The sequence below is a fragment of the Mustela lutreola genome, chromosome 15, assembly GCF_030435805.1.
Source record: "Mustela lutreola isolate mMusLut2 chromosome 15, mMusLut2.pri, whole genome shotgun sequence".
NCBI classification, from domain to species: Eukaryota; Metazoa; Chordata; class Mammalia; order Carnivora; family Mustelidae; genus Mustela; species Mustela lutreola.
In genome coordinates, this window is record NC_081304.1 from 38,532,507 (window position 1) to 38,557,943 (window position 25,437).

The window sequence follows — 25,437 nt, forward strand, 5'->3', positions numbered from 1 at the left end:
GGATTGGAGGGGAGCTGTCAGGCCCTATGGAGAAGGGAGATGACGTAACATTAAATCAGGAGCCGATGCCTCAGGTCCTGGGCACCATTTTTTACTCATTGGGTAGATTTGAATCAGACCTGCTTTTTTCATGTGAGAGGGAAATGTGTGTCTTTAAGCAGAGGGACTGGACAGGTCAGATGTGCTCCAGGAATCTCTGCTCAGCCTACCCGGAGGGGTCAGGCCTTAGGTGACGAAAAGACTAGGGGTAGGTGTGTCTCATGGAAAGCAAACACAATAAGAGAAAGGAACCCCTGATTCAGTGCTAAAGGAGTGAGTACTCCTATTACAAACCAATTTTTGGCTATCAAAAAATTGATGGAGGGTAAGGAAGAGTTTGGAGGCTGTCCCATGACTGTCTTCCTTATTTCACACCAGAAAGCATTTATTAAGCACCTACTGTTTTAGTTATTTCTTTATGACATCATTATCCCATCAGATTAGGAAAGCAGAGAAAAGCTTGTATGGGAAATGTCAGGGTCAGCTGTCCATTCAGGCAGGGGGAGTGAAAATGGAATAACCCAGTAACACTGGGTAGGTAAGTAGGACTTGCTTCACATGTGACCTCAGCATCTACCAGCTTTTCTTTTTTTGGTAGTCTATGAAGAAGGGGGAGAACCTTGTCAACAGCCTCCAGACTCAGGATTTTGCATCCAGTAACCCCAACCGAGGTTTTTCGGGTGCACAGTTCCTTGTTGAATTCACCGGCTCGGGCTCCACTGAGGTCTTCCTTTCTCCCGTGTGGGGGAATCAGTGGACAGCGCTGGGGGGTAGGAGGTGTCCCTCACCTTCTCAGGAGCTGGTTTCAGGACAGGGCACAGGTTTCTCAGGATCCAAAGAGGGTCTCCATTCTTGCATCTCCAAGAAGCAGCCTCAGCCTTGGAGGTAAGGGAATTCTCACATCACAGAGGACCTCCTGTGCCCCCATGTTGGGGTGCAGAAAAAGAAACAAGTGATGGGTGCATGAGCGGGGTAGAGGGTGGAGACAGGGAGGCCAGCCAAGTCCCTTCCGAGCCGGTGACATATGAGAAGAAGCCAGCCCTGGGGGAAACCTTTCCAGGCAGATGGAAATGCCAAGTGCAACACTCTGGAAAATGGCTTGGCATGCCGGATAGATAGGAGGAGCTCCTGGAACGTGGCTGATTCTGGTGGGGTCCCCATTCTGCCCTCCATAATCCCATAAAGGAAGAGAGCCTTCCCCACCCCCTGGAGATTCTGATTCAGGGGGGCGGAGGGGGCAGAAGGAGGATGGAGCTGGTCCCCGCATGTTTAACAAGTGTTGGGTGATTGGGGTTCACCTGACCTTGTCATCATCCCACTCCAGCAGATGGTGACATGGCATTAATGACCAGAATCCCAGATTCTAACTCATTTTTATCCCATTACCAAGGCATTTATGATTTGGTCAAGGATCGTGTCAAATTGTAGTGGCATAGAAACCTGGTGCAGGAGGCCCAAAGAAGGAAACAGCACAGAGAGGTTACCTGGTTTTCCAAAGGCCACCCAGCAAGTTAAATCCATCCCAAGGCTCATATCAACTGGTAGCTGAATCCCAAAAGTCCTCTCTGTATGGACCGACTTCTGTAGTTTTCTCCTGGAAGGACAAAAATAAAACCACTGGAAATAAAATCTCAACGAGACACACACTGAATGCCCGCCTTTGCTCCCTGCCCCACCCTGGTACACCCTTCGCGACAAACAATTTGCTAAGCAGTTGCAGGAGGTGTGTACTTATAAATCAACCAAAAACAGGACCTACTTTGGTTTATAAGTTGATCTCTAAACCTTCTTTAGGGCAATGACAACAAGTCAGGAGAAAAGGTATATCGAGGCCTCTCCAAGTTTGAAATAAGAATGCCATCTGTAGGGGCACCTGGGTGGTTCAGTGGGTTAAAGCTTCTGCCTTCGGCTCAGGTCATGATCTCAGGGTCCTGGGATCCAGCCCCGCGTCGGGCTCTCTTCTCAGTGGGGAGCCTGCTTCCCCCTCTCTCTCTGCCTGCCTCTCTGCCTCCTTGTGATCTCTCTCTCTCTCTGTCAAATAAGTAAATAAAATCTTTAGAAAAAAGAAAAAAAGAATGCCATCTGTATCTGAGAAAACAATGTGTCTTTTTCCCCTTTTTTAAAATTAGGGAGTGATGGTGACAGTAGTGCTACCTAGCATGGGTTACATAGGAAATTAGCATTCGAGCCCATAGTCGATCTGAGCTTCCTGGCCCTCCTACCTGTTACCACTTGCAGGAGGCGGCACTCTGCCCTTTGTGCTCACCCTCCCTGAGCTGCAGGCCCAGGACCGACCTCGGAGTCCCCAGGGCAGGAAGAGGGTCTCCCTTGCTGCGTCTCAGAAAAGCAGCATCAGTGTCAGAGAAAATGAATTCATCCATACCTCCATTTACTCATTCCCAAGTGGATACATTTACCAGAGCCAAAATCTCAGCACATTGTTTAAGTGGGGAATTAAATTGCCTGACTTGCAAATGAATTAATCTGGAAATTTCCTTAATGTTTAGCCATGCACTTGATATTTCGCTTTCACCAAAAAAACTCCCCCCCCCCAAAACAAAACCCACAATTACACAAAATTAGGGCAGAGCCTGAATGTTTGGGCCAAACAGACCCAATCTAAACCCAGTCTGCACACCCCCGATACATACCCACCTTGACAATGGGTAAGGTGCTGAGAATCAGACCAAAGAGGAGAATGTTGAACGAGTACAGTGCCATAAAAATATTTTTAAGGATCCTGGAATATCTGATGTTTGTGTATAAGCCATACTGTTCATTGTAATTGAGTCTTATCTAATAAAAAGCATCCTTAAGAGGAGCTGTGTGGAAGATTTTTATTTGCCAGGTTGAACTACTATATTTGGCAGGAAACAGGCATATATATTAGGATTCTTGGAAAGACTGACAAGTACAGATTTCTGATAACTTAGGCTCAATTTACCTTCATGTGGGAGGGGCAGTAATGGACCTTTCTTTTTTTCTTTTTTTTAAAAAAGATTTTATTTATTTATTTGACAGACAGAGGTCACAAGTAGGCAGAGAGGCAGGCAGAGAGAGAGGAGGAAGCAGGCTCCCCACTGAGCAGAGAGCATGATGCGAGGCTGGATCCCAGGACTCTGAGATCATGACCTGAGCTGAAAGCAGAGGCCTTAACCCACAGAGCCACCCAGGCGCCCCAGTAATGGACCTTTCAGGCAGCTCCCTGGGGCTCCCTTCTTGGCCCCACAATATGTCATGGGTTGGTCACTGCAGAGCTGTCCCCTTTCTCCTCCCACACGTCAGTAACATGGGCCCATGACGTTGATGACATAATGTTAACACATAAAGACTTGTCTCTGCAGCGGGACACTCTGCAGGTGTTGTCTCAAAGGAGAGAATTGGGGGGGGGAGTGAACCCATAGAAATTCAAGGCCCAGTCACCAGCATAAAGTTCTGGGGAGTCATTTGGTCAGATAAGACTCGAGTTGTGTCAGAAGCTGTGGTTGGAAGTGTTGGAGAGGATGTGGAGAAAGGGGAACCCTCTTACACTGTTGGTGGGAAGGCAAGTTGGTGCAGCTACTTTGGAACACAGCGTGGAAATTCCTCAAAAAAAAAAATTAATAGAACTACCTTATGACCCTGCAATTGCACTACTGGGTATTTACCCCAAAGATACAGATATACTGAAAAGAAGGGCCACCTGTACCCCAATGTTCATAGCATCAATGTCCATAATCGCCAAACTATGGAAAGAGCCAGGATGCCCTTCAATGGATGAATGAATACAGAAGATGTGGTCCATATATGCAATGGAATATTACTCAGCCATCAGAAAGGATGAATACCCAACTTTTGCATCAACATGGATGGGACTGGAAGAGATTATACTGAGTGAAATAAGTCAAGTAGAGAAAGTCAATTATCATATGATTTCAGTTACTTGTGGAGCATAAGGAATAACATGGAGGACATTGGGAGAAGGAGAGGAGAAGTGAGTTGGGGGAAGTCAGAAGGAGAGATGAACCATGAGAGACTGTGAACTCCGAGAAACAAGCTGAGGTTTTGGAGGGGAGAGGAGTAGGGAGGTTGGGTGAAACTGGTGGTGGGTATTAAGGAGGGCACGTATTGCATGGAGCACCCGGTGTGGTGCATAAACAATGAATCTTGGAACACTGAAAAAATAAAATAAAATTAAGATGTTTAAAATAAAAAGAAGCTGTGGTTTGGAAGGTACCGGACTATCAAGCCCCTAAGAATACGAAGGGCTACCTCTTGAGCTAGACAGGTCTGGGATTCCAGAAGGGAGGGGTGGAGCCTTGGGGCAGAGAGCGCAGAAGGAGAAAATAACCCTGCATTGGGGTCCCAGCTCTGGAACAGCACAGAAACCTGACAGGGTCCCCCAGAGCTTCAGTTCCTAGCAGTATGCACAGTTCTCCGCCAGGTGGAGCCTCTAAACCAAGGAACAGCAGGCCACAGTACGTGCTCCCCTTTCCATCAGAGGATAGGCTGAGAACATGTTCTATCCATTCCCTTCTCCCAATGTTCAAACCCTCATTGTGACCAGAGGGCCATGCCTGCCTGCAGCAGAAGAGCAGCCTGTCCACCAGCCCACGGTTTCTGGAGTGGGGGTGCCGCTGGGCCCCGTAGAGTACACAGATCCTCCAGATGCCACCCTCTCATTTCTTGTAGCCGTTCCTGCGGCCTGTAGGAAGGGAGTGGGGGAAATTCCTGCTGGTGCCTGGACTCAGGAAGGACCCACAGCAGCTGATGGGCTGAGCTCAGAGTGGTTGGCTTGTGATGACTCGTGAGTCCCGGCCACCAGCCCTTTGCACTGACTGCTAGTGGACTATTCCAAAGAGATGAGCCCTATGGCTTGGACAGGGGAAGCTGGAGGTAGATGATCATGAATAAGCCCTCATGAGGTCAGAAAAGGTGGAACAATGTTTGGGTTCACTTGCAAGCGCCTGAGGCAACCCTGACTTCCACCTCCCAGTTCACAGTGCTCAGAAGCCCTGTGGCCACCTGGATGGTGCTGCCCTAGATCAGGTACAAGCTTTAGCAGCTGATCTTTCAGGGATATAGCTGATTAGATGCATAGGAAGCATGGCCACTGTAACTCCCGGGTGGACTGGCATCTTACCAAGGATACTGGATTGCCCTTGAAATACACTGACTTGGTTAATGCAGTGCCCGCACATTATGGACAATGCCCCAGGCCCTAGCCAGAGGGGTCTGGAGCCAACTACCTGAGTTTCTAGCTGGTGAGAGATGGGGAAATTGCTTCTACTGACTCCCTCCCTCTGCGTTAGGATTCTGAATACGCCTGGTTTGTGTGGACACTTGGCCTAACTCGAGCTTTCCCTTATCACTCTGAAAACCAGGCTGCCACCATCCGAGGATTAGAGAAGCTGAGTACCATGTAGGGATGCACGTGCCAAATACCCTGTCATCAGGGGTCACATTCCAAAGGTCATGACGTGCAAGACCAGGCCCAGGAACAGGACATAGAAAGCAAGTTCCAACTCTCCTAAAACCTGCAAGCAGCAGGCATAATAAAAAGAAAAAAACAGAGTGCTAAAGCAGCAGACTGAATTACTAACAAGTAAAACGCCTGTGTCCAGGAGGCCTGAAGCACTGTCCCAGGCTTCCATACATTTGAATGATCAACCAATAGGGCTTGCTCTTCCATATGCCAGAATGGGGGCCCCTATGGAGACACCCAATGCCATAAGGTATGGAAGTTTCTAGAAATAGCCCCGACTATTCCCGTGGATCAATGTGCTATGTTGCTGAAAACACCAAGCCTCACAACGCCCGGGAGAGGCATTATCTACTGGAATCTGCAATAAGACATCCCACCAGGATGGGTGAATTGCTTTGCACCCCTCGGTGAGGGGGAGCTACTCACGTCTCTGTGGGGATCCTGCATCCCGCTGCAGAGCTGACCCGTCGAGAACATTCTACCTGGAATGGAACAGGCACTATCAAGAGTGGGGACAACGTGGGGGTCTGGGTCTGGTCTATCTCCTCAACACCCCCCCCCGCCCCCTGCTGCCTCTGCTGCCAACACGTATGGTACGGACAGCTGGGTGACGTCCCTCCAGCTGCGAACCTCTCTCTCCCCAAGGCCAAGCGCACATGTTCTGTTTTCCACTGCTACAATCATTTGGCCACTGTGTTTGTCCCCTCCACTGGCCTGGAAGACAGCACATGCCTAAACCCTTACTAAATTCACCCAGCAAGCCTTAAATGGGAACTGGCAAAACCTGTCTTTACTGAACACTGGAATGTCTAATGGAAAAAGCTGTCCTCCAAAATAAGATGGCCTTGGACGTTATTGCTGCCTCATGAGGAGGCACCTGTGCCATTATCCCAACAGAATGTTGTGTGCTCATCCCTGGTGAGAGATGGGGAAATTGCTTCTATCTAGCCCGCTGATGTCTCCTCTTTATTAAAATCACACAAGGACACAAGTGAGTGTCCTGAGGGATCTGATTCCCCAACTGAGAGGACTTCAGAAATCAGCGATTTGGATCATGGGGCTCTTCATGGGAAAAACTGGGGGATAATTGGGGGTTATTTGGGGGATAATTAATTTGTGTTTTCTCTTGCATGTGCCTATCCTATTGCTCTTCATTGCACCTGGAGCTTGACACCTCCATGCAGGTGAAACCCTTTACTGAGGGGTAGGTACGTGGTGGAGGAGGGGGCAGGTGAGCTTACAAGAATGGGTCATGAGGGGCGAAATGTTGCAAGGGCTGACGGAGAGGACGTGACCACGGCTTAACCCCGAGCTTGACCCAGGGCAATCAGAGGTTCCTCACCGTGTTCCCTGTCCTTGGAATATGCATTCTGCTTGCCTTCCCTGTGCTAGAAGGTGCCCATGGACACAGCTCTGAGGGAGCGAGGTGCTGTTGCGAGTACTGGATGGCATATGTGACCGAATCCAGTGATGGCCTCTATGTCAACATTTAACCTGCGGGATGTGGAGAGCTGAAGGACTTGCCGAGCCCAAGACAAGCCAGGTTAGTTAAGTTCCTTTGCTTGTAAACCCGCCGCCTACTACTCCGGAGAGGTCTGCCTCTTTCTCCACCTCTTCTTGCCCTTTCTGTCCTGGGGCCAGTCTATAAACCAATACCACCTCTCCTGGCACTGAAGCCCGAGTTATCAAGGGTAAGAAATGTGTCTTACTCCTCTTCGTGTCCCCTAAAAGCAATAGAGGGGCTGGTGCAGTTGGAGTTCAGCACACTTGTTAAAACTGGTGAGTGGCGCCTGGATGACTCAGTGGGTTAAGCCTCTGCCTTCAGCGCTGGTCATGATTTCAGGGTCCTGGGATCGAACCCCGCATTGGGCTCTCTGCTCAGTGTGGCGCCTGCTTCCTCCTCTCTCTCTGCCTGTCTGTCTAGTTGTGATCTCTGCCTGTCAGATAAATAAATAAAACCTTAAAAAAAAAAAAAAAAAGACTGGTGAGCTGAAATTTGAGATTCATCGGGGAAGTGTTCCCATGAAGGAGGGCCTTGGGCTGGAAAATGAACAGCAGGGATGTGGCCTGATGGAAAGGAGGACTTGGCTGCTTTCTGTATGTGGAAGGAGGAAGTAGTACGTGATGAGTGTTTGTGCGTGTGTAATGGGGGAGTGGGATAGCAATGCTTGCCCCCTTCCTACATTTGGGAAGGAGTATTTGGATCTGCTTTCTGAGCTGTGTTTTCCAGGCAAGCCTGCCTGAGTTCAAGGCCCAGGTCTAGCACTTAGCAGCTGTGTAACCTAGCGAGGATACCTCACTTCTGTGAATCTACTTTCTTATCTGTGTAATAGAGGTAAGCAACCACAGCACACACCTGTCAAGATGGTTGGGAGGGTTATATGAGATAAGACAGCCTCACACAGGTCTTGACAGAGGACAGATTCCTGTTTTTGGCGCCCTTGTTTTGAAAACCCTCTGCCTATCTAGACAGCCCTACACGCAGGGCTCAGGGGCCTCGGAGATGGCCCATGTGGGAGGTGGGTTAGCCTCTTCCATTTGTGCTTCTGTGCCATACTTCTGTGCTCTGAGTTCCCAGGATCAATACACTGCTAATTCAGTGTCACATGTTTACTGCCCCTGAGAGCCTTCTGATACTGTTCTGTTTGGATCTGGGTTGGTAAGAGGGCAGATGGGATGGAGAAATATTTTGAAGTAGATACAAACCAGGAGGGACATTCCCAAGGCTGCTTTCTTCTCAAATGCCTTCCAAGGAGTACTTAAGCTTGGCCTGCCCTGGGGACACCAGGTTGGCTGAACAAGGCGCCTTCTTGTGGCTCTGTCCCAGCTTGGCTGTGTGCACTGGGGTGGCCCCTGGACCTTTCCATTCCTCCCAACCTGATAGGATTTAGCACCACTGATTATATAGGTTCTGGCCATTTGATCCTTGACACCAGGCAAAATCACACCCACCTGCTAGCAGGAGCGGACTTCCAGGGGATTTTCAGGAAAAGGAGGTAGGCAGCTGAAACCCCAATCCTTTGCTCTCACCTCTATCTCCAGCTGTGCTTCCATCTGGCAAATCCTGGGGCAACACACACACACACACACACACACACAGCCCAGAGGAAATGCAAGCAGCCAGCCCTACCTGGAACCCCAGCTGTCTTTCTTCAGATACAGACCCTTGGGACAGCAGTTCGGGGGAGGAGGGGGTCTACTTGTTGCTCGTTCTCTGGGTCTCCAAGGGACGCCTGGCCCTTCCATCCGAGGATAGGTTCCTTGCTCACTCCCTGGAATGTTCCCCTACCGCTCGGCTGGCCAGCGGCAGACGCACTGTGGTTTTAGATGGCTCCTTACCTTCCCCACGTTGCGTATCTCCCCTCTGGAGACCCCAGGCCGAGTGTGACCTGGGAGCAGAATTCGGGCAAAGGAATGCTGCCTCCACCCCCACACCTGGACCCTGGGAGTTTATCAAGTGCCTCCCTGCCATCCACCGGGAGGGGTGTCACGTCCTCCCTCCCAGGGCCAGTTCTCCACCTTCCGCGAGCCCCCCTCCCCCCAGCTCCCTCCGCAAATGGCCAAAAAGAAACTTTCGCGGGGTCCCGGTCCCCCTTCCCACCTCCCGCCCTGCCCCCTCCCCCCACCCAGCAGCCCGGGGAGGGGAGGCGGGGGGAGGGGAGGAGGCCGGCTCCCTGGGCGCCCTCTGGGTCTCGCCTTACTTCCGGGAGGCGGGGGTTGGGGGGGTTGGAGAGGCAAGGCCCGTGGAGCCCCAGCGTCCTGCCAGCCTCCGGGTCCGCGCCTCTCCCCGCGGTCGCGCGCTGCCTCCTCTCCGGGCGCTGGCCGCATACCCGCGGCCCGCCGGCATTTGGAATTCCGCCCGCGAGAGACGGGGGCCTGGAGGCGGCGGCGAGGAGGGCCGGCGGCCGGCGGCGAGCAGCGGAATCCGGGGTCCGGAGCGGCGCGGGGAGGCGAGCGGAGCGGCGGCGGCGGCGGCCGGGGAGGCTCCGCGCAGCGCCCGCCCGCAGTGCATCAGCGTGGCCGCGCGACATGCCCGGGATGCTCCACGCGGGGCATTATGCACGGGTTAACAGGCTCCGGGCTGCCGAGCGACTTGTTTGAAGCATTTTCTCCCTCGCTCTCGCTTTTAATCTTGTCTCTAGTGGCGTGTGTAGGGGGGAGGACTTTATTTCCATTGGCTAAGCTCTCCCTTCCCACCCACATCTCTTCCACATCACCTTGGTGTCTCCCTAAATAAAACCAGCCCTCCTTATCGCCTGGAAAAAATCAGGAGCTAGAGTTTGAATGGGTTTATATAAACACTCACCCCTGGCGGCGTGCGGCTGGGCTCCCGGCATAAACTCAAGGCACCCGGCCTGATGCGTGCCTTGCCGTGTTCTTTCCCTTGAACGTCAAGGTTTGAGCAGAGCCCGAGGACTGGGAACTCTTCCCTGGAATTGGATCAACCTGAAGCCAGTTGCGGAACTGCACAGGGTCCCCATGGACCTCAAGGAGAGCCCCAGCGAGGGCAGCCTGCAGCCCTCCAGCATCCACATCTTCGCCAACACCTCCACCCTCCACGGCATCCGCCACATCTTCGTGTATGGGCCGATGACCATCCGGCGTGTGCTCTGGGCCGTGGCCTTCGTGGGCTCCCTGGGCCTGCTGCTGGTGGAGAGCTCGGAGAGGGTGTCTTACTACCTCTCCTACCAGCACGTCACCAAGGTGGATGAGGTGGTGGCCCAGAGCCTGGTCTTCCCAGCGGTGACCCTCTGCAACCTCAATGGCTTCCGTTTCTCCAGGCTAACCACCAACGACCTGTACCATGCTGGGGAGCTCCTGGCCCTGCTCGACGTCAACCTGCAGATCCCAGACCCGCACTTGGCTGACCCTGCGGTGCTGGAGGCCCTGCGGCAGAAGGCCAACTTCAAACACTACAAACCCAAGCAGTTCAGCATGCTGGAGTTTCTGCACCGCGTGGGCCATGACCTGAAGGATATGATGCTCTACTGTAAGTTCAAGGGGCAGGAGTGCGGCCACCAGGACTTCACCACGGTGAGTACTTGGCTTTCAGCTCACTTTTGCGCTTGGTTCTCTTGAGAAGTGCCATGCTGGGCTCGGCTAGGGCGGGCGGGTTGAGGGTGTTCTCCCTGTGCTTTGGAACAGGAGGGAGAGTGTGGTGCCGGAGTTGAAGGCCAAGAGGGTAGTTGGCCGGAGTTGTTGGGACTGGTCGGAGAAGTCTGCCTGCTGGGATGGGCACGGTTGCCTGGTCAGATGTGGAAGGTGAGCAGGGGGCCTGCGGTGGGGGGATCGGTCCCCCAGATGTGCTGAGTTGGCTTCCCTCCCAACCAGAGGGAGGAGGCTGGAGCTGTCCGCTGTCCAGGGCACTTGGGATCTGAGCTGTGTGATTGGAACAGCTTGTCATTGACGAGGTGGCATTTTCTCTCTCTCTTTCTCTGCTCGGAAGTGGCATCAGGCACTGCATCCTGTGGGCTGGGCTGGAGCTGAAGCTGCCAGAGAAGGGGGTGTGGGGCCCCAGACAGCCTGGGTGGTTCCAGTGGCTTTGGGAGCTTGCTGGAGCAGCTGATGCTGCACAGGGGTAGAAGTCTCGGGGCTTCCTTTTCTTGTGTGGATTCCGAGCTCCGTGTGGGGAGAGGAGAGGCCGGGGGACCCCGGGTCTCCTGGTCTGCTGGCAGGTTGGAAGCAAAGAGATATCCAGGGTGCTTGGGCCCGAGAGGAGCGTGTAAGTGGAGGCCCGTGTGTAGGAGAATGGTCAGTGTGGTGTCCATGAGGCTGAGGGGGTTCAGGCTGGCTCGTCTGGGAAGCTTCGGCTTGAAACTCAAAGGCTCGGTTTGCTGTCTGTGCAATCGCTTAACAGCGTGCTTGTGAGAGGAGTGGTGTGGGGAGGGGGCGAGCAGCTGTGGGATTGGAAAGCCTGGAGGAGGAGTGTGGAGCTGAGTAAAGACGAAAGGCGGAGGGGGATGTGGCTCACGTTCAGGATGGGGCTTCCTAGAGGGGCAAAGAACGGATGGGAAGAGAGCTGTCGTTGCTGGGGTCCTCTGTGCAATTAGTGGGCTGCCAGTCAGAACTCGGGATAAGGGGTCAGACTGCAGCTGCATACCCCTCCTTGCTTCCAGTCGAGTCTGGGGCACTGGGGGCCGTGGGACCCTTCAGAAACCCAGGGTGGCTGCTTTTCCCAGAGCTGCCTTAGGGAGAACCCGGAGCTTTGGAGTCTCAGAGCCTGGAGCTAAATGGCCATGGTAGATTCCGGATGGCAGGTGCAGCAGTTGCAAAAGAACTGGACTCTGTCCTCCGCACTTGTGTGGGCCCTCTGCCTAAGGGAGACCCGCCCTACCTTGCCGAGAGTGCATCCACTCCCCACCTGCTCTCTGGCCCACTGCGTACCGGTCTCTCGCTCTGAGTAGTTTCTGCTAATGCCACAAACAGGCTCTGCCTGCAGCCTCTGTGATTCCAGGTGGCGGTCTGTGATTCTGGAAAAGCCCAGAGTGCCAGAGAGGAAGGGGCATTGCCCCTTGCGTCCATAGAGCTCTGGTTCCTGGGGGTGCGGTTTTTACCCTTCGTTTTTAAACACTGAGGGAGAACACAACAAAATCCTTGGTAACCTCTTTATACTAAAGAGGAAGAGGGTCTGGGCTGGGGGGAAGGGACCAGCCATCCTGGGAGTCCTTCAAAATGGAGCAAACAGGACCCTGAAACATGTCATGCACACATGATGTCTCAGGTGGCTCGAGAAGGGGACAGTGACGCATTCCTGGAGGCTGAGACGATCCCTGTCTCCCACCCGTGCTTTCTAGTGCCGTGGTAACGCTCGGCTTCACCACTGCATCTGCCCGCTCGAACATGCTCTCAGCTGTTCCTCTGTCTGCCTGAACACACATGGAACACACAGGGAAACTGCAGTCGGTAGCAGACCCTGGGCGAGTTCCCAAGCATCCCCATAACTGCGTGTCCAACTAGTGGTTTCCTCTCCATTCATGATCAAGTTCCAGCTCCAAGGCAGGGTTCTTAGACCCACGGCTGCTGTTTTGCGCTTAACCCATCGTTTGAATCACTGGAGTCTCAAGAGGCCAGAGATCAGGCCTTCCAGCCTCACCTGGGCCTTTGACCTCTCCAGGTTGTCTCTCAAATAGCGAAATTGCTTGTGGATATGGTTTGTTACATAGTGACCGGCTGTCCTCACCAAACCCAGGACGGACCTGGCTGCGTGTTCCCCCTTGGACTGACCCTCAATGTCTGACCTCCCCCAGCACTGAAAAGGGTGTGAGCCTCAGGGCTGGATCCCCAAGCTATTGGGGAAGTGTCAGAAAGGAAATCTGGAGGGGGCCCCAGGTGGACGGCTGATCTTTCTCCCCTTTTGATGGCAGTGGGATGCCATGCCGAGCCTCTATGAGAGGGGACATGGTGCCAGGTTTATCCCAAGACCTTGCGGTGAGGGGTAATCCTTCCCATTCCCCCTTTGTACACCTGTCCCTTTTGGCCTAGAGTCTAGTATGCTGATTCCGAGGCTCTGGCATCCATAAGAGGGTGGAGGACCTTGCAGGTCGTTATGGGAGAAGTCTAGTTCAGGGGTGGTCTTGCTCATTCATTCTCTCTGCTTCTCTCCGTTGGTTTGTCCAAAGCTGGGTGGCTTCTTGCTTAATGTGCTGTGGCTGACATATTAGAGAAGTATGGGGGAGGGGAGGTCCCAGGTGGATCACTTTTTCTGTTTTTCTTTCTCCATAAAGCATACCTAGCACTATCTCCAGGGCTAAGGCTTTTGCATAAGGTTTCTTATTCCAAGTTCTTAGCTCGTGTGCAATGAAGTGCGTAATACCCTTTAATTAGTGAATGAGCCATGGTTCTAGCACAGGGAAAGGCTGTTTGTGGAGGTTAAAAGTCCCAGGAAGCCAGGTGTGGAGTGCTGACTGCCACGTGAACACGTGTGTCCCATGCTGATGTGGGTACACCCTTAGCCCTCACGTGGGACCATCTGAATGCAGATAGGCATGTGTTTGCCCTTCCGGGGGAAGCATGTTTGGAGGTCTGGATGGGATGTTTCTGGACGTGACGGACGTGACGTTGGATGATCTAACGATCAGGAGCCAATTCTTGGCTTGAATGGGTTTGAATCCTAGCTCCGTCATTTTCTAGCTTATTCCCTAGGCTTCGACTTGGTCATGTAACATCTATTAATATGTGTTTTTATGTATCACAGGGTTATTGGGAGGAGGAACCATGGGAGACACACTAAGTGAATGTCTTTTTGTACTTTGTGACATGTGCGGGTGGAAGGCTGGAGTGGGGGGCCTTCTCCTTGCTAGGAGGAGGGTTATTATTGTCCATGGTTCCTGCCCTATTTGCAGCCCACTGTAGGAGTCAGGTCATGAGTCCTGCTGTGAGGATTAACCAGGGGGCCGGAGGGGGCTGCTGCTTTCTCTGTTTGGAGCCCAGGGTTAAAGCCCAGCCTTGTGGTGGTGGGATTTCTTAGAGCGGAGGTCCCAGCTGGGTTCGATAGCTAACTATTGCTGACAGGTGGCAACTCCATTGTGTGTGACTAAAATGTGACCATGTCACGTTGCTTCTCTGCTCCTCACACTGGGGTTCATCTGTCTCCAAGTTCAGGAACGCAAGTGATCCTTCAGTTGGCACTTTTAACTCGATTTCCATAGTTGTGTGTGTTTGTGCTTTAAACTTGAGATTTCTGGGTCTCCTGGGGGCTCAATCAGTTGAGCATCTGCCTTTGGCTCAGGCCATGATCCCAGGGTCCTGGGATTGAGCCCCACGTTGGGGGAGTGGTCCCTGCTCAGCTGGGTGTCTGCTTTTCCTTCTGCCTCTCCCCCTAGCTTGTGCTCTCTCTCTCTCTCTCAAATAAATAAAATCTTAAAAAAAAATTTTTTTTTTTGAGATTTCTTAGGAAAGGCATTTCTTACTGAAAGAGCGGTCTCTCCACAGTGAGATCTTGCTAGCGGCACATCTGGAGCTTAGACACCTGTATCACATAGCATCACAAAGATGTGGAGGTGAGGGTTTCGGAGGCTCACATGCTTGGAATTCTTGCCCAAGGCTGGCAGGTCCATGGCTGAGCTCTCCGTATTTATTACACAAGGAGCAGGTGCATGAAGACTGGGGGCTTTGGGGAGAGAGCTGTATTGGAATTCTCCCGGTACCCCCATTTGCGCTGTGATCTTAAGCACTTTTCTTAGCCTTAGTTTCCCCATTTTAAGAATCAAAACAGTAATACCTGTCCCTCAGGTTGTACCCCACCAGGGCAGCAGAATATGCCCAGAGCCTGGGTGTGGCGGAGGAGGCCTGGTGCATCCGGGGCAGGCCCCTTGCTCTACTGCGCGGCCCACGGGAGTATTACTGAGCCTGCGCTAGATGCTGGCTCTCTTGACTCCAGGCCAGTGTTCTTCCCACTCTTCCTTACTGTGACTAACCACTAGCTCTACAGCACAGTGCTGTAGAGCTTTGCTCATGGGGTTCTTCGTTCTCTGCAATGCTTAGATTTCCACTTTTCCCTGGGCTTTGGTTCCCCTGGAGTTCTGCGGCCTAAACATCCTCTCCTTCCCCACCGCCCAGCCTTCCCCTGTTGCATCTCTGTGCTACCGATTTACCCCTGGGGGGCTTGGTCTGCTCCGACCCCTGCAAGGAACTCCGTGACCTCCGTATGAGGTATACAGCTTTTGTTACAGTGGGTCCCATCACTGCACGCACAGGCGCCTCTGTCCACCCAAGCGCACCTGCTCTGCAGCGGTTCCAACTTCCCATCAGGGCCTTGCCATCTGAGAGCTCACCGCTCCTTTCCCATCCCCTCTAGACGGAGGGCTAGTTGACAGCAGGCATCTCGGCTTGAAGGATGGGCTCTCTGCACAGTGGGTGCCAAATATGGCCCCGCCTGTGGCCAGTTGTCAATTACAAGTTGGTTTCTGTTTCCTGAACTGACCCAGAATCCTCTGTTTGTGGGCTCTTTGAGCTTACTTTTGGCTGCCCCCCCCCCAACCTCCACCTCCAGATTTATTTCTTTCAATCCGACATGTCCTTTAAAATCCTGCTCTAGTATCTCTATAGCCTTTTCCAGGAAACCACTGCCAAACCCTCACCTCCATGGCCGTAATCTGCATGAATTTCTTCCTCCTCTGTCTTTGAAAGAGAATTTTGGCTCCCTCCTCCGTCAGAGCACTCACCGTGCCTTTCCTAGGCTTAGACTCATAAAGTGTTTACGCTAGAAGAGCCCTCAGAGATGATTTGATTTAATACCTGAATTCTTTAACCACGGATAATTCTTATACGTTGCCTATTTCTGTTCCTCTTCCCTGTAAGACATGTTGTCTTTCCTGACCTTCTATTCTCAGGGCTTAGAAGTGCTTAGCACATGGTAAGCTCTCAGACTGTGTCTTCCAAGTGCGTCAAGTGGGCTTGAAGCTACTGGAAGGTGAGAGGGCACTCTGGCTGATATAAAGGGAGATAACAATTTTTCAGCCTCCTTCTCCAGCGTAGGTATCTGGGATCCCACTGGCACCACGATGACATGTCTCATTATTGTCATTATTTTAATAATATGCTTTCAGATGACAGAAACAGTCCAAGCTCATGGCTGAACACTTGGGCAGTGTGGGGAAGGAATAGAGAAAAAAGAAAAAAATTGCCTATGGTAGCATCGCAGATGCAATTATAGGTATTATTTGGGACTTGAGAGTATCTCCATTGGGTCACACAATATATGCACGTTTGTGTGTCCGCATGCCTGGGACCACACCTTTTGTGCATCAAGTGTCCTGTCTGGCATGCAGCACACGGCCAATCAGCGTCAGCTTGCTCTCTCTTCTTCTTGGGAACCTGGGGTCGTGTTCAGGGTGTTAGAGATTCCCTCCAAGGTCCACTTAGAGTCAAAGCATAATCCAAAGCTAGGTCTGATCAGTACCCGTCTTGTGGGCTCTGTTTTGTCCTTTCTGCCAGAAGCGCTGGGGATAATTTGTGAGAGCCAGTGGTAACCACCCCTCTTAATTCAGCCTCCTTGGATTTTAGGGTCATAACTAAGTACCTGTTACCCTCCTCTGATGCAGTTGACAGTCCAGCTGTGCGTTGACCAGAAGCCACCTCAGTCCCCCTGTTTGTTGTATGTTTGCAAGGATGAACCACAGATGTGTTCATGGATACCCAATGAGCTCTCCTGACCCCGCTTCTGGATGAGGTCCAACCTTATGACTATGCAGAGCCATGAGGACCATGGGCTGTGAAGACCATGAGATTCTGTACAGACCATTCCCGTCTGCCTTAGTATACGGGTGTAGACCCCAGCTGTCTCCATCCCCTGCGACATCTCTGGGCTCTAGGACAAGTGGTCTACATTGCACTTTTAGTCCTTAAGGGGCTTGGAAGTTTGTAAGCATTTTGCCATGTTGTCGGAAAGGCAGCCACTGCTAGGCTGAGCGAGCGAACAGTGTTTCTTGGTGCCACTTCTGGTTTGTAGGACATTAGTCGTGTCTCCCTGGAAGCACTGAATTCTCTGACATGTTGGATGGATAGGGTGGTGACTGGGAGCTGACTGTTACAATGACCCACATCATCTACGTGCAGAGAAAAGCTAACACTACCAACAGGCCACAGAGTCAGGGCCTTGTTGCACGTGGGGTGAATGTATTTATCTGTGCCTCTGTCCCGGGAGTCCTTAGCCTCCAAAACAGCTGATGGAAGAAGGCCACCCGAGAGTTTATTGAATTGGTAACAGGACCCTTCCCCCTTCTGTGGTGGTTCCCTTTTCCTTCCTACAGAAAATCCTTCCCTTAATGAAGAGAGGAGTTTTAGAAATTTCTCTCTAAAGCGAATCCTAGTTTGCTACTGATTTCTATAGTAAGGGCTGAAATGGGATCCCATTAAAAAAAAAAAATCCCCCAAAGGCCGAATACGGCGGTTTTTAGCCCTGAAGTTGCAGTTCATATTTCAAAGTACCAGGGATCCCATTCTCTCCATCAGACCAAAAATATATCACCTAGGTCAAGAGATATCTGAGAGTATGCTGCGTGTGTTTTCTCTTTTTGGTCTGAGGGTGTCTGTGTGATGGAAATGGGTTGAAATAGCAAAACGTTCTGCTGAGCCATTTGACCCACAGTCTATTCTAACCTGGAACTAATGACCTGCATCATCATCGCTGCAAGTGAGATTCCATATATCCCACGTCTTAAAACTAGTCCATACAGATGGACCTTAGTGGTTACTGGGTAGCAGATGCCCCCAGAAATACATGGTCATTATTTGATAAATCTGAAGCTTGGGATAGAAGCTTGTTTATCAGATTAGGCTTTATTTGGGGACCGCAGTCCCCAAAGTTTCAGCCTTTGGATGCTAAAGCATCTTTCTATCTCCCAGGTCTTATTTTCTCATGACTCAGGTGTGCTCTGTATTGATTACCTCAGTGATCATGGAAATGCATACTCCAGAATGCAAGCCCGAGACATGGGAGAAATGTATTCGCCTGGACTTATTGACTACTGTTGATTGAGTCGTACAACGTAGGGCAAGGTAATTAGCCTCTAGGGGCCTCAGTTTCCTCATCTGTAAAATGAGGGGGTTGAACTGCGTGATTCCAAAGGATTTGCCCTCCTGTAGAACTCTACCGCAATAAAGTATAATCTACATTTACTTTTCTGATACCACGTCTGTTCCCTAAAACTACAACTTTTAACTTCTATTTGGGAGAAGGAACAAATGTTCTTTTGTAACCAGATATACCTACCCATTTATTTGTTTGTTCTATTTAGAGAGATCTGTGCAGTGGGAACAGAGACACTCTGATACGCCGAGTAGCTGTAGTGGGGTATAGGGAGGTGTAGCACCCTACTTTCAAGATCCTATCCATGAGCCACTATGTGTATTGGACTGACTGGCGTTTCCATCACTAGCCTCGTGCTTGTGAGTGGGGATGCACCTATAAATTAGCGAGGACATCTTTGGAAGATGCTGCCCAGACTCCCTCTAGGGGTGCAGGGTGCTAGGGGTGCAGTGTCTGACCATGCCTATGTTTACCAATGGCACCGCCACTCCTGGAAATAGCTGGGAAGTTATTCATCTCTTACCGCCTGGGGCTGGCCAGTGGCTGGTGGCTCACTGACCCAGGGGTCCGAATTGCCAGCCATCTTGCCTCGAGATGGAACAAACTTCCAGAGTGCTTTATACTCCAGAGTTTCCTGGGGGATCAGGCCGAGCAGGAATTCTCCTGTGCTTTCAACATCTTTTCTCTCTTACCTGTATCCTACGAACCTCACTCCCTGAGGTCTCTGCCTGGATAAACCACCTGGATGAGAAACCCCATCTCAGGCCTTGTTAGGGAATATAGTCTGTATGGTGATGAGTTTTAGCTTCTCCATCTGTTTGGTAACCTGGAGAACCACCTAGGCATATAGATCTGTGTCTGGCTTAGAAAGAAGGAAATAGCGGTTTCAAAAGTCTTTGAAGCCCTGAACTTTCTAGATCTGTGTCCTCAACTGGGGCCTATAACAATTTGCAGGAGTGGTTTTTCTGTTTTTTTTTTTTTTTTTCCCCCCAATTAAATGAGCATCCGAGCGACTTTCTAATTAGGATTCACACCTCTGGGCACAGCCGATTTGTTTCTCTTTGGCGCTTCTCGTCCAAGGAAAACCCTTCCTGAAGTTGCCCATAACCTCTGAGCTGAGCTATCCCTATTCTCCTGCTTACCCCAAGCCGCTCATATTCTAGCTCACACCTTCAGCAACATCTGAATTCTCCTCTTTTCTGCTCTGAAAACTTCCCTTTCAGTGCCCCTCCCCCAGCCAGCCTTCACTGCCATTTCTTCCTGGATGTGCATCAGTTTCACTTTGAACCACAAGGTAGAGACTTTCATGTTGGCCATGGCTTTAAAAGCATGTCTCTAAAGCAGGAGGTGGGGAGCAGTGTTTGGCTGACCAGGGGTGATGGTCTTCATAGGGCACCGAAACCATGAGTGATGAGTGTTGGAAAACATGGAGACTCGTTAGACTGCAAAGGAAAGTGGGTGACCCAAGGCAGGGCCGTTGCCTTCTTCAAACCCTTGCAAGGCAGTCTCAGGGAGGAGGAGTGAAGCTTTCTTTCTGCAAAGCTGGAGGGCAGAGCTAGCCCCAGTGCGGGAGAGGGGAAGAAGTTCAGAGAGGTGGCTACTGGCTGATTGGAAGGAACTCTCCTGCAAGTTTCGAGGACCCCCACCCCCTATGCCCAGTCAACAGCTCCGGGCCAGGCCATGCAATTGCTTATTACCAGTGCTGTAGGGGTAGATCAATGTCAGGTGAAGAGTTGGATTTACTAGCCTCTAAAGTTATTTCCAATGCTGAGCATTCTTGATTTATTTCCTTCCTGAACAGATAGATACTTGAAGTCAGAGGTGAGGGTCCTTGGCATTTGACATTGGAAAGAATTGATCATAGATGCAAGCCAGCTTGTCCAGCTTGTAGATCCACCCCATTTTGCAACCCCGGCTGAGGCTGAGTGTTTCAGAAGCCAGGACGAGAAGGGCACTGTGGGCCCATCCCTGCACACAAGAGAGTGGGTGTTTGGTTCAGGCAGGAAGTGCATGGGTGCCTGTGGCCAGGGCTTGGGGTGGCTGTTCGAAGACCTGGCCTCCCGAAACGAGGATGCATGCCTGCCTTGAAGTTCCCAGAGGAATTTTTCATAAGTTCTGGGCTCTAGAACCAGTCCTAGAAAGCAAATTCTGGATGTGGTTTAGTCTGGCCTGGTTCTGGGGACTGGGATGTATATGGATTAGAGGTGACTCTTGGGTAGGTGGGGGTAGAGACAGACTGAGCTACAGGGAAGGAGGCTAATCTGGCCCAGAGAATGTCCTGTTCTGGAACACCAGGGGATAGAAACCAGGGGATGGGAACACCAGGGGATGGAAAGACAAAGGGACTTTGGCACTTGAGATAATTACATAGGAGATGAACTTTGTGGTGTGATCATGGGATTTAGGGCCCCATAGGTGTATGTTCCAGGTTTGTGGGACCGTGATTTTTTGATTAATAAGAAACCTATATTTGGTCTTTGTTCCTGGCTCCTGGTACAAGAGCTTTAAAAACCCTTGGAGTTTCCTGAGGGATTGGAGCAAGAGGAGCATCTCTGGTTATTCCTAATAAGGGCCTTTCAGCCATACCCGATTTTCTGCTGATGAAGTGATTGCTTTACGATGGAGGCTGGTTGCCAGAGGAACCAACCATCTGACCAGAGAGGGCAGGAGTTTGAGTCAGTCATTAACGACCAATGACTTAATCCAGGGTGCCTGTGTTATGAATCGCCACAGAAACCTCTACATGAAGGGACCCGGAGTGCTTCTGGGTTGGTGAACACGTGGAGGTAGGTAGGGGGGTAGGCATGGATGCTCTGTGCCCCTCCCCTGTATCTTCAACACAATCTGAATTATCCTATAAATAAAACAGTACCAATAAACACACTTTTCCTGAGTTCTCTATGTCCCTCTAGCAAATTGATGAACGTGAGAAGGGGGTTGTGGGAATCTCTGATGTACAGCTAGCTGGTCAGAAGCATAGGTGGCCTGGATTCCTCAGTGGCACCTGACGTGGGGGTGCATTCTTGTGCGACTGAGCCCGTAGCCTGTGGGGTCTGCATGTGTTCTGGGTAGTTAGCATCAGAATCACTTGGCACGAGGAGAACAGCCCACACATTTGGTGTCAGAAGTGAAGGGTTCTGGGAGTCAAAAACAGCTCAGTAGAAACCTTGGGAAAATTATTTATCCTCTCCAGGCCTCAGTTTCGCCATCTGTTAAATAATAATAACCCTGGCACTTGCCTCCTAGGATTGCTGGCAGCCATGGAAGGAAATGCTAGAAGTGAAACTTCTAGCAACGGGCCAGATGTAGAGGGACAACTGTTTTGTCGCTACTGTTATTTTTGTTAGGGCTAACATGAGCCAGTGATAAAACCCAGTGAGGGAGATTCCAAGAGCAGAAGGATTTTTGGGGAAGTCCATACTGCCATCAATAAGTCTCAGGAGTATGGGGAATGAGGCTGCCATGAAGCCCTGCGCTCAGCTCCTGCTGGGGACGGGGGGTGGGGGGAAGAGACACTGGAGACCCTACAACTATGTCCCAACTGGAATTTCTCCTGTTTGGTCATCCCTGTGTCGTCAACAAAACCTGTGAATTACTAACATTTTCGGAGCCCAGAATATATCCCAGGTGCTGTTCTGGGCCAAGCACCTCATTCGGTCTTCACGATTGCCTTGGGAATGATGGAATATGGGTAACCCTTTTTCCCTTGGAAAAAATGGGGCTCAGGAACGTTAAATGACAGGGCTAATGTCACTTAGCTAGGAATTGGTGGAACTGGGATTTGAACCAGGAACTCTGGTTCCTAGATCCGGGATGCTTTTGCTACAAGATGCTTATTTGAGCCTCCGGATAACTCATAGTGGAAAAGGTAATGATGGATCTGTTTCCCAGTTAAATACAAATGAGGCTCAGAGAGGTCTGATTGATGACTGGCACAAGGTCATTCAGCAAGATGGTGGCCCTCTTGGGGATTTGAGTCCTATCTTGATTTCCTGGGACTATCTTCGGTAAGGACCTCAAACTTATTTGTATAGTACTGAGCTGGGTGAAAGGCCATTCGTCGGCAAGTCTTCAGCTCCAAAGAATTGGGGTTTAGGCCTAAGCTCCCTCAACTTACCTGTGTCCTCTCCTGGCTACCAGGAACTTGGCAGCTGCCAGACCTGCAGCCAAGCAGGAAGACTGTCTAGGCTTAGTTCAGCAGGCAAGGCAGAGGGGTCAAGCAAGCCCACAGCACCCTCTTCAGGAGAGTTGAGATGCTGGAGAAAAAGTCCCTTCTTGTCAGGGTGACACTTGGGATCTCTCTGAGTTGCCCCATGTGGAGCTCAGGGCTCTGTGCATTTGATTCTGCCCAGCCTGCCCTTTTTGCCTCTGCCTCCACATTATATCTATTTACTAATTTAGTTTATTTATTTATTTTTTTAAAAGATTTTATTTATTTATTTGACAGACAGAGATCACAAGTAGGCATAGAGGCAGGCAGAGACAGAGGAGGAAGCAGGCTCCCTGCTGAGCAGAGAGCCCGAAGCGGGGCTTAGTCCCAGGACCCTGAGATCATGACCTGAGCCAAAGGCAGAGGCTCCCACCCAGGTGCCTTACTTATTTATTTTTTAAAATTTTTTATTTGAGAGAGGGCTAAGAAGAGAGAGAATGAGTGGGGGGAGGAGGGGTAGAGAGAGAGGGAAAAGGAGACTCCCTGCTGAGAAGGGACCCCCCCCCCCACTTCCCCCTCCACGCGGGCCTCAATCCCAGGACCCTGAGCCGAAGGCAGTCGCTTGACCAACTGAGCCACCTTGGTGCTCCTGCGTCCACATTTTAAGTCAGAGTCTGCGTGGCAGAAAGGATGACCTTGGGAGAAGCAGATGTGTTTAAGGAAGCAGGTGGCTAGAACTTGGTAGAGAGAATCCCCACTTCTGCCTCTGAACCAGTGACTTGCCTCTGAAGGTCTAGTCCGAGTGCGCCCTGATGGGTAAACGGGCAGGTGACAGAAGAGTGCAGCGGTTAGGAGCTGGGCTCCAGAGCGAGGCTGTCTCAATTCAAATTCTATAATCAGATGTTAGTTGGGCAAGTAAGTACTCAGTCTGGTTTGGGGAGAACTGAAGAATTTGTGATGTATGTCACCATAGACCTCAACCTCTCTGAGCTTCTGTTCCCCCTTTCCTTCCTGCCATTTCCACCCACACGGCAAACTTTAAACTTCTCCTCCAGGACTCTAGTCTTCCGTTTTCTCCTTTCTGTGGTGTAAACTGAGGCTTTCCGGTGGGAATCTCTAAAGCACCGCCTTGGGTTTTCTCCTTCCCCATGGAGGTGGCAGTGGGGACCTCTCTCCAGAGCGGGAGTGGTTGCAATGGGGCTTTCACATGTCCCCCAGGATGATGTAAGGATTCCAGGTTCCTGTCCCGCCTTCTCCCTGAGGGCCCTGAGAGGGGCTTGTCCCTCTGTTCATGGAGCACGAGGAGGCAGTGATGAGAGAACAGCGTCCCCATGAACTGGGAGTAACCGTGTCTTCTAAAGTTTGGGCCAAGGATGCTTCTGCCTTCCTGGAATGATTTCTTAGCAGAACACCTTCTGTCCCCTGGGCCTGTTAGCTATTTCAGGGACATTTTAAGTGGCTATTAACAAATGTTGAATTATGGCTGCAGACCTCTGGGAGCTCAAGTGACATTCACATGAATCATAAGTGAGCTCTGTACAGTCGAGGCTGCCACAATGGACTGGGATTAAACAAACAGGAGCCATTGTTCTCTCCAAAGCAATGAGGCAAGAACATGGCTCCTCGGAGCCTGGGATCGCAGGCAGTGTGCCCCTTAGGAGCTGTCCAGGACACAAGGCTCATTGCTGCAGGGCGGACAGATGCTCTGTGGTTTGCAGAGAGGCGTACTCGAGCCCAATATCTGGAGGTATTTACCGACCATGGGCATGTCCCAGGATAGGCCAGCCAGTCTCTGGGGCTATGAGCTGCCCAGAACATTGATTCGACAAATATCTTCTGAGTGCTTCCTACATTCTGGGCTAAGCTCTAGAGAAATGGAAATCAGTAAGGCCCAACCAGGAATTCAAGATGATCAGTCTAGTGCGGAGGCTGAGCAGTAAAGAGATTCCTTGAGCCCGAACAGCCAGAGTTTGCAGAGTCCAGAGGCAATACTGGGGCGGCCCCACAAATCTTCCAAAAACAGATGATATGTATAATTTTTTTTTTTAATTTCAAACATGTTGCAAGACAAGTTCAAAGAACTATGTGTCCTTTTCCCCACGTCCCACCGATGTCCTCTCTGGCTAGAGGACCTCGCGTAGGGGTCCCTCAGCGTCAAATCCCCCTGTTGTCAAAGCCCCCGGTTGTCCAATGCCCCAAGCCTCCTTTTCTTGGGCACTGTTTCTTAGTTTCTCCCTTTCATGACCGTGACATTTTTTTAGGATTCAAGGGCCACCGTCTTGCAGAAGGATTTTCTGTTTGGGTTTCCCTCTTGATTAGACCCAGATAACAGATTTTTGGCTGAATTTCTCAGAATTGATTCAGGATTTTTCTCACTTCCTCCCGTCCAGAGGCACATGATGCCTATTTGTCCCAATACTTACCATGTTAATTTTTATTCCTTGATTAACCTGATGTCATCCATGAAGACCCTTTGAGACCGTGTAAAGCCCCATTTCTCAACCCTCTCTCACCCTCTGGCTCTATCATCATTGATTTTTCTTGCCTGAGTTGTTATAGTGATGCTCCCCAAATGGTGATTTTTCTAATTCGATCATTTCATCCACATCTATTAGTTGACTTTCTAAAATATAGATGAGCTCTCTTCTCCCTTTTTATTCATTTATTTATTTAAATCAATGTAGTTTCAGATCTCTATTGTATTCAATGGGTTATAATCGTCAATCAAAATCTCTATTTTATTCAATGGGTTCATGTCATCATTTCAAAACTCCAATTTTCCCATTTTGGGGAACCTCTTCAAGCTGACTTTTGTGTTCTTTTGACCTTGCCCTGCAACTTTTGAGCTCTTTAGCAGTTTCTGGCCCAGCCGGATGTTCCAGGTTCATCTTTTTCTTTTCCTTACTCAGTCCTGTAATTGGTCATCTCTCCAGTGAACTCTGGTTCCTTTTAGTGGGAAATGCTGCTTAGAACGAGGATCCAGGTTCTAGACTCGCCTCAGTGAGGGCTCCACTGCTCCTGGGCTCAGTGGACAGAACTTGGATATTTGCATAATACATTTGCATCTACAGGGAAAGCCATAATCTCACACCAGTACTTCCTACACCCAACGGAGGGCTTGAACTCCCCACCCTGAGATCAAGAGTCCCATGCTTCTCCGACTGAACCAGCCAGGCCCCCCTAACACCAATACTTCCAATTCTGATCTACTATCACAAGGTTCATTCTAGATCTTTCCTCTTTCCAGATTAGCCT

The 25,437-nt window shown here is 50.8% G+C and overlaps 1 protein-coding gene and 1 long non-coding RNA gene across 3 annotated transcripts; one reads left to right on the forward strand and one right to left on the reverse strand.

Moving 5' to 3' along the window:
- Positions 1-391: 391 nt before the first annotated feature.
- LOC131816263 (uncharacterized) lies at positions 392-9,608 on the reverse strand. Of its 2 annotated transcripts, XR_009347992.1 has the most exons (5): positions 9,205-9,608; positions 8,210-8,892; positions 5,930-5,985; positions 1,524-1,633; positions 392-955 (listed from the first exon to the last, which is right to left on the reverse strand). It is a non-coding gene; the product is annotated as an uncharacterized LOC131816263 (long non-coding RNA). The 2 variants fall into 2 exon arrangements; XR_009347991.1 differs by having other exon boundaries at positions 8,210-9,608.
- A 160-nt stretch (positions 9,609-9,768) lies between these two features.
- Positions 9,769-15,311, forward strand: LOC131815624 (acid-sensing ion channel 2). The gene is made up of 2 exons (XM_059147411.1): positions 9,769-10,537; positions 15,300-15,311. Exons 1-2 carry the CDS (start codon positions 9,983-9,985, stop codon positions 15,309-15,311), a joined length of 567 nt encoding a protein of 188 aa, XP_059003394.1. The 5' UTR covers positions 9,769-9,982.
- The last annotated feature ends 10,126 nt before the right edge of the window (positions 15,312-25,437 follow it).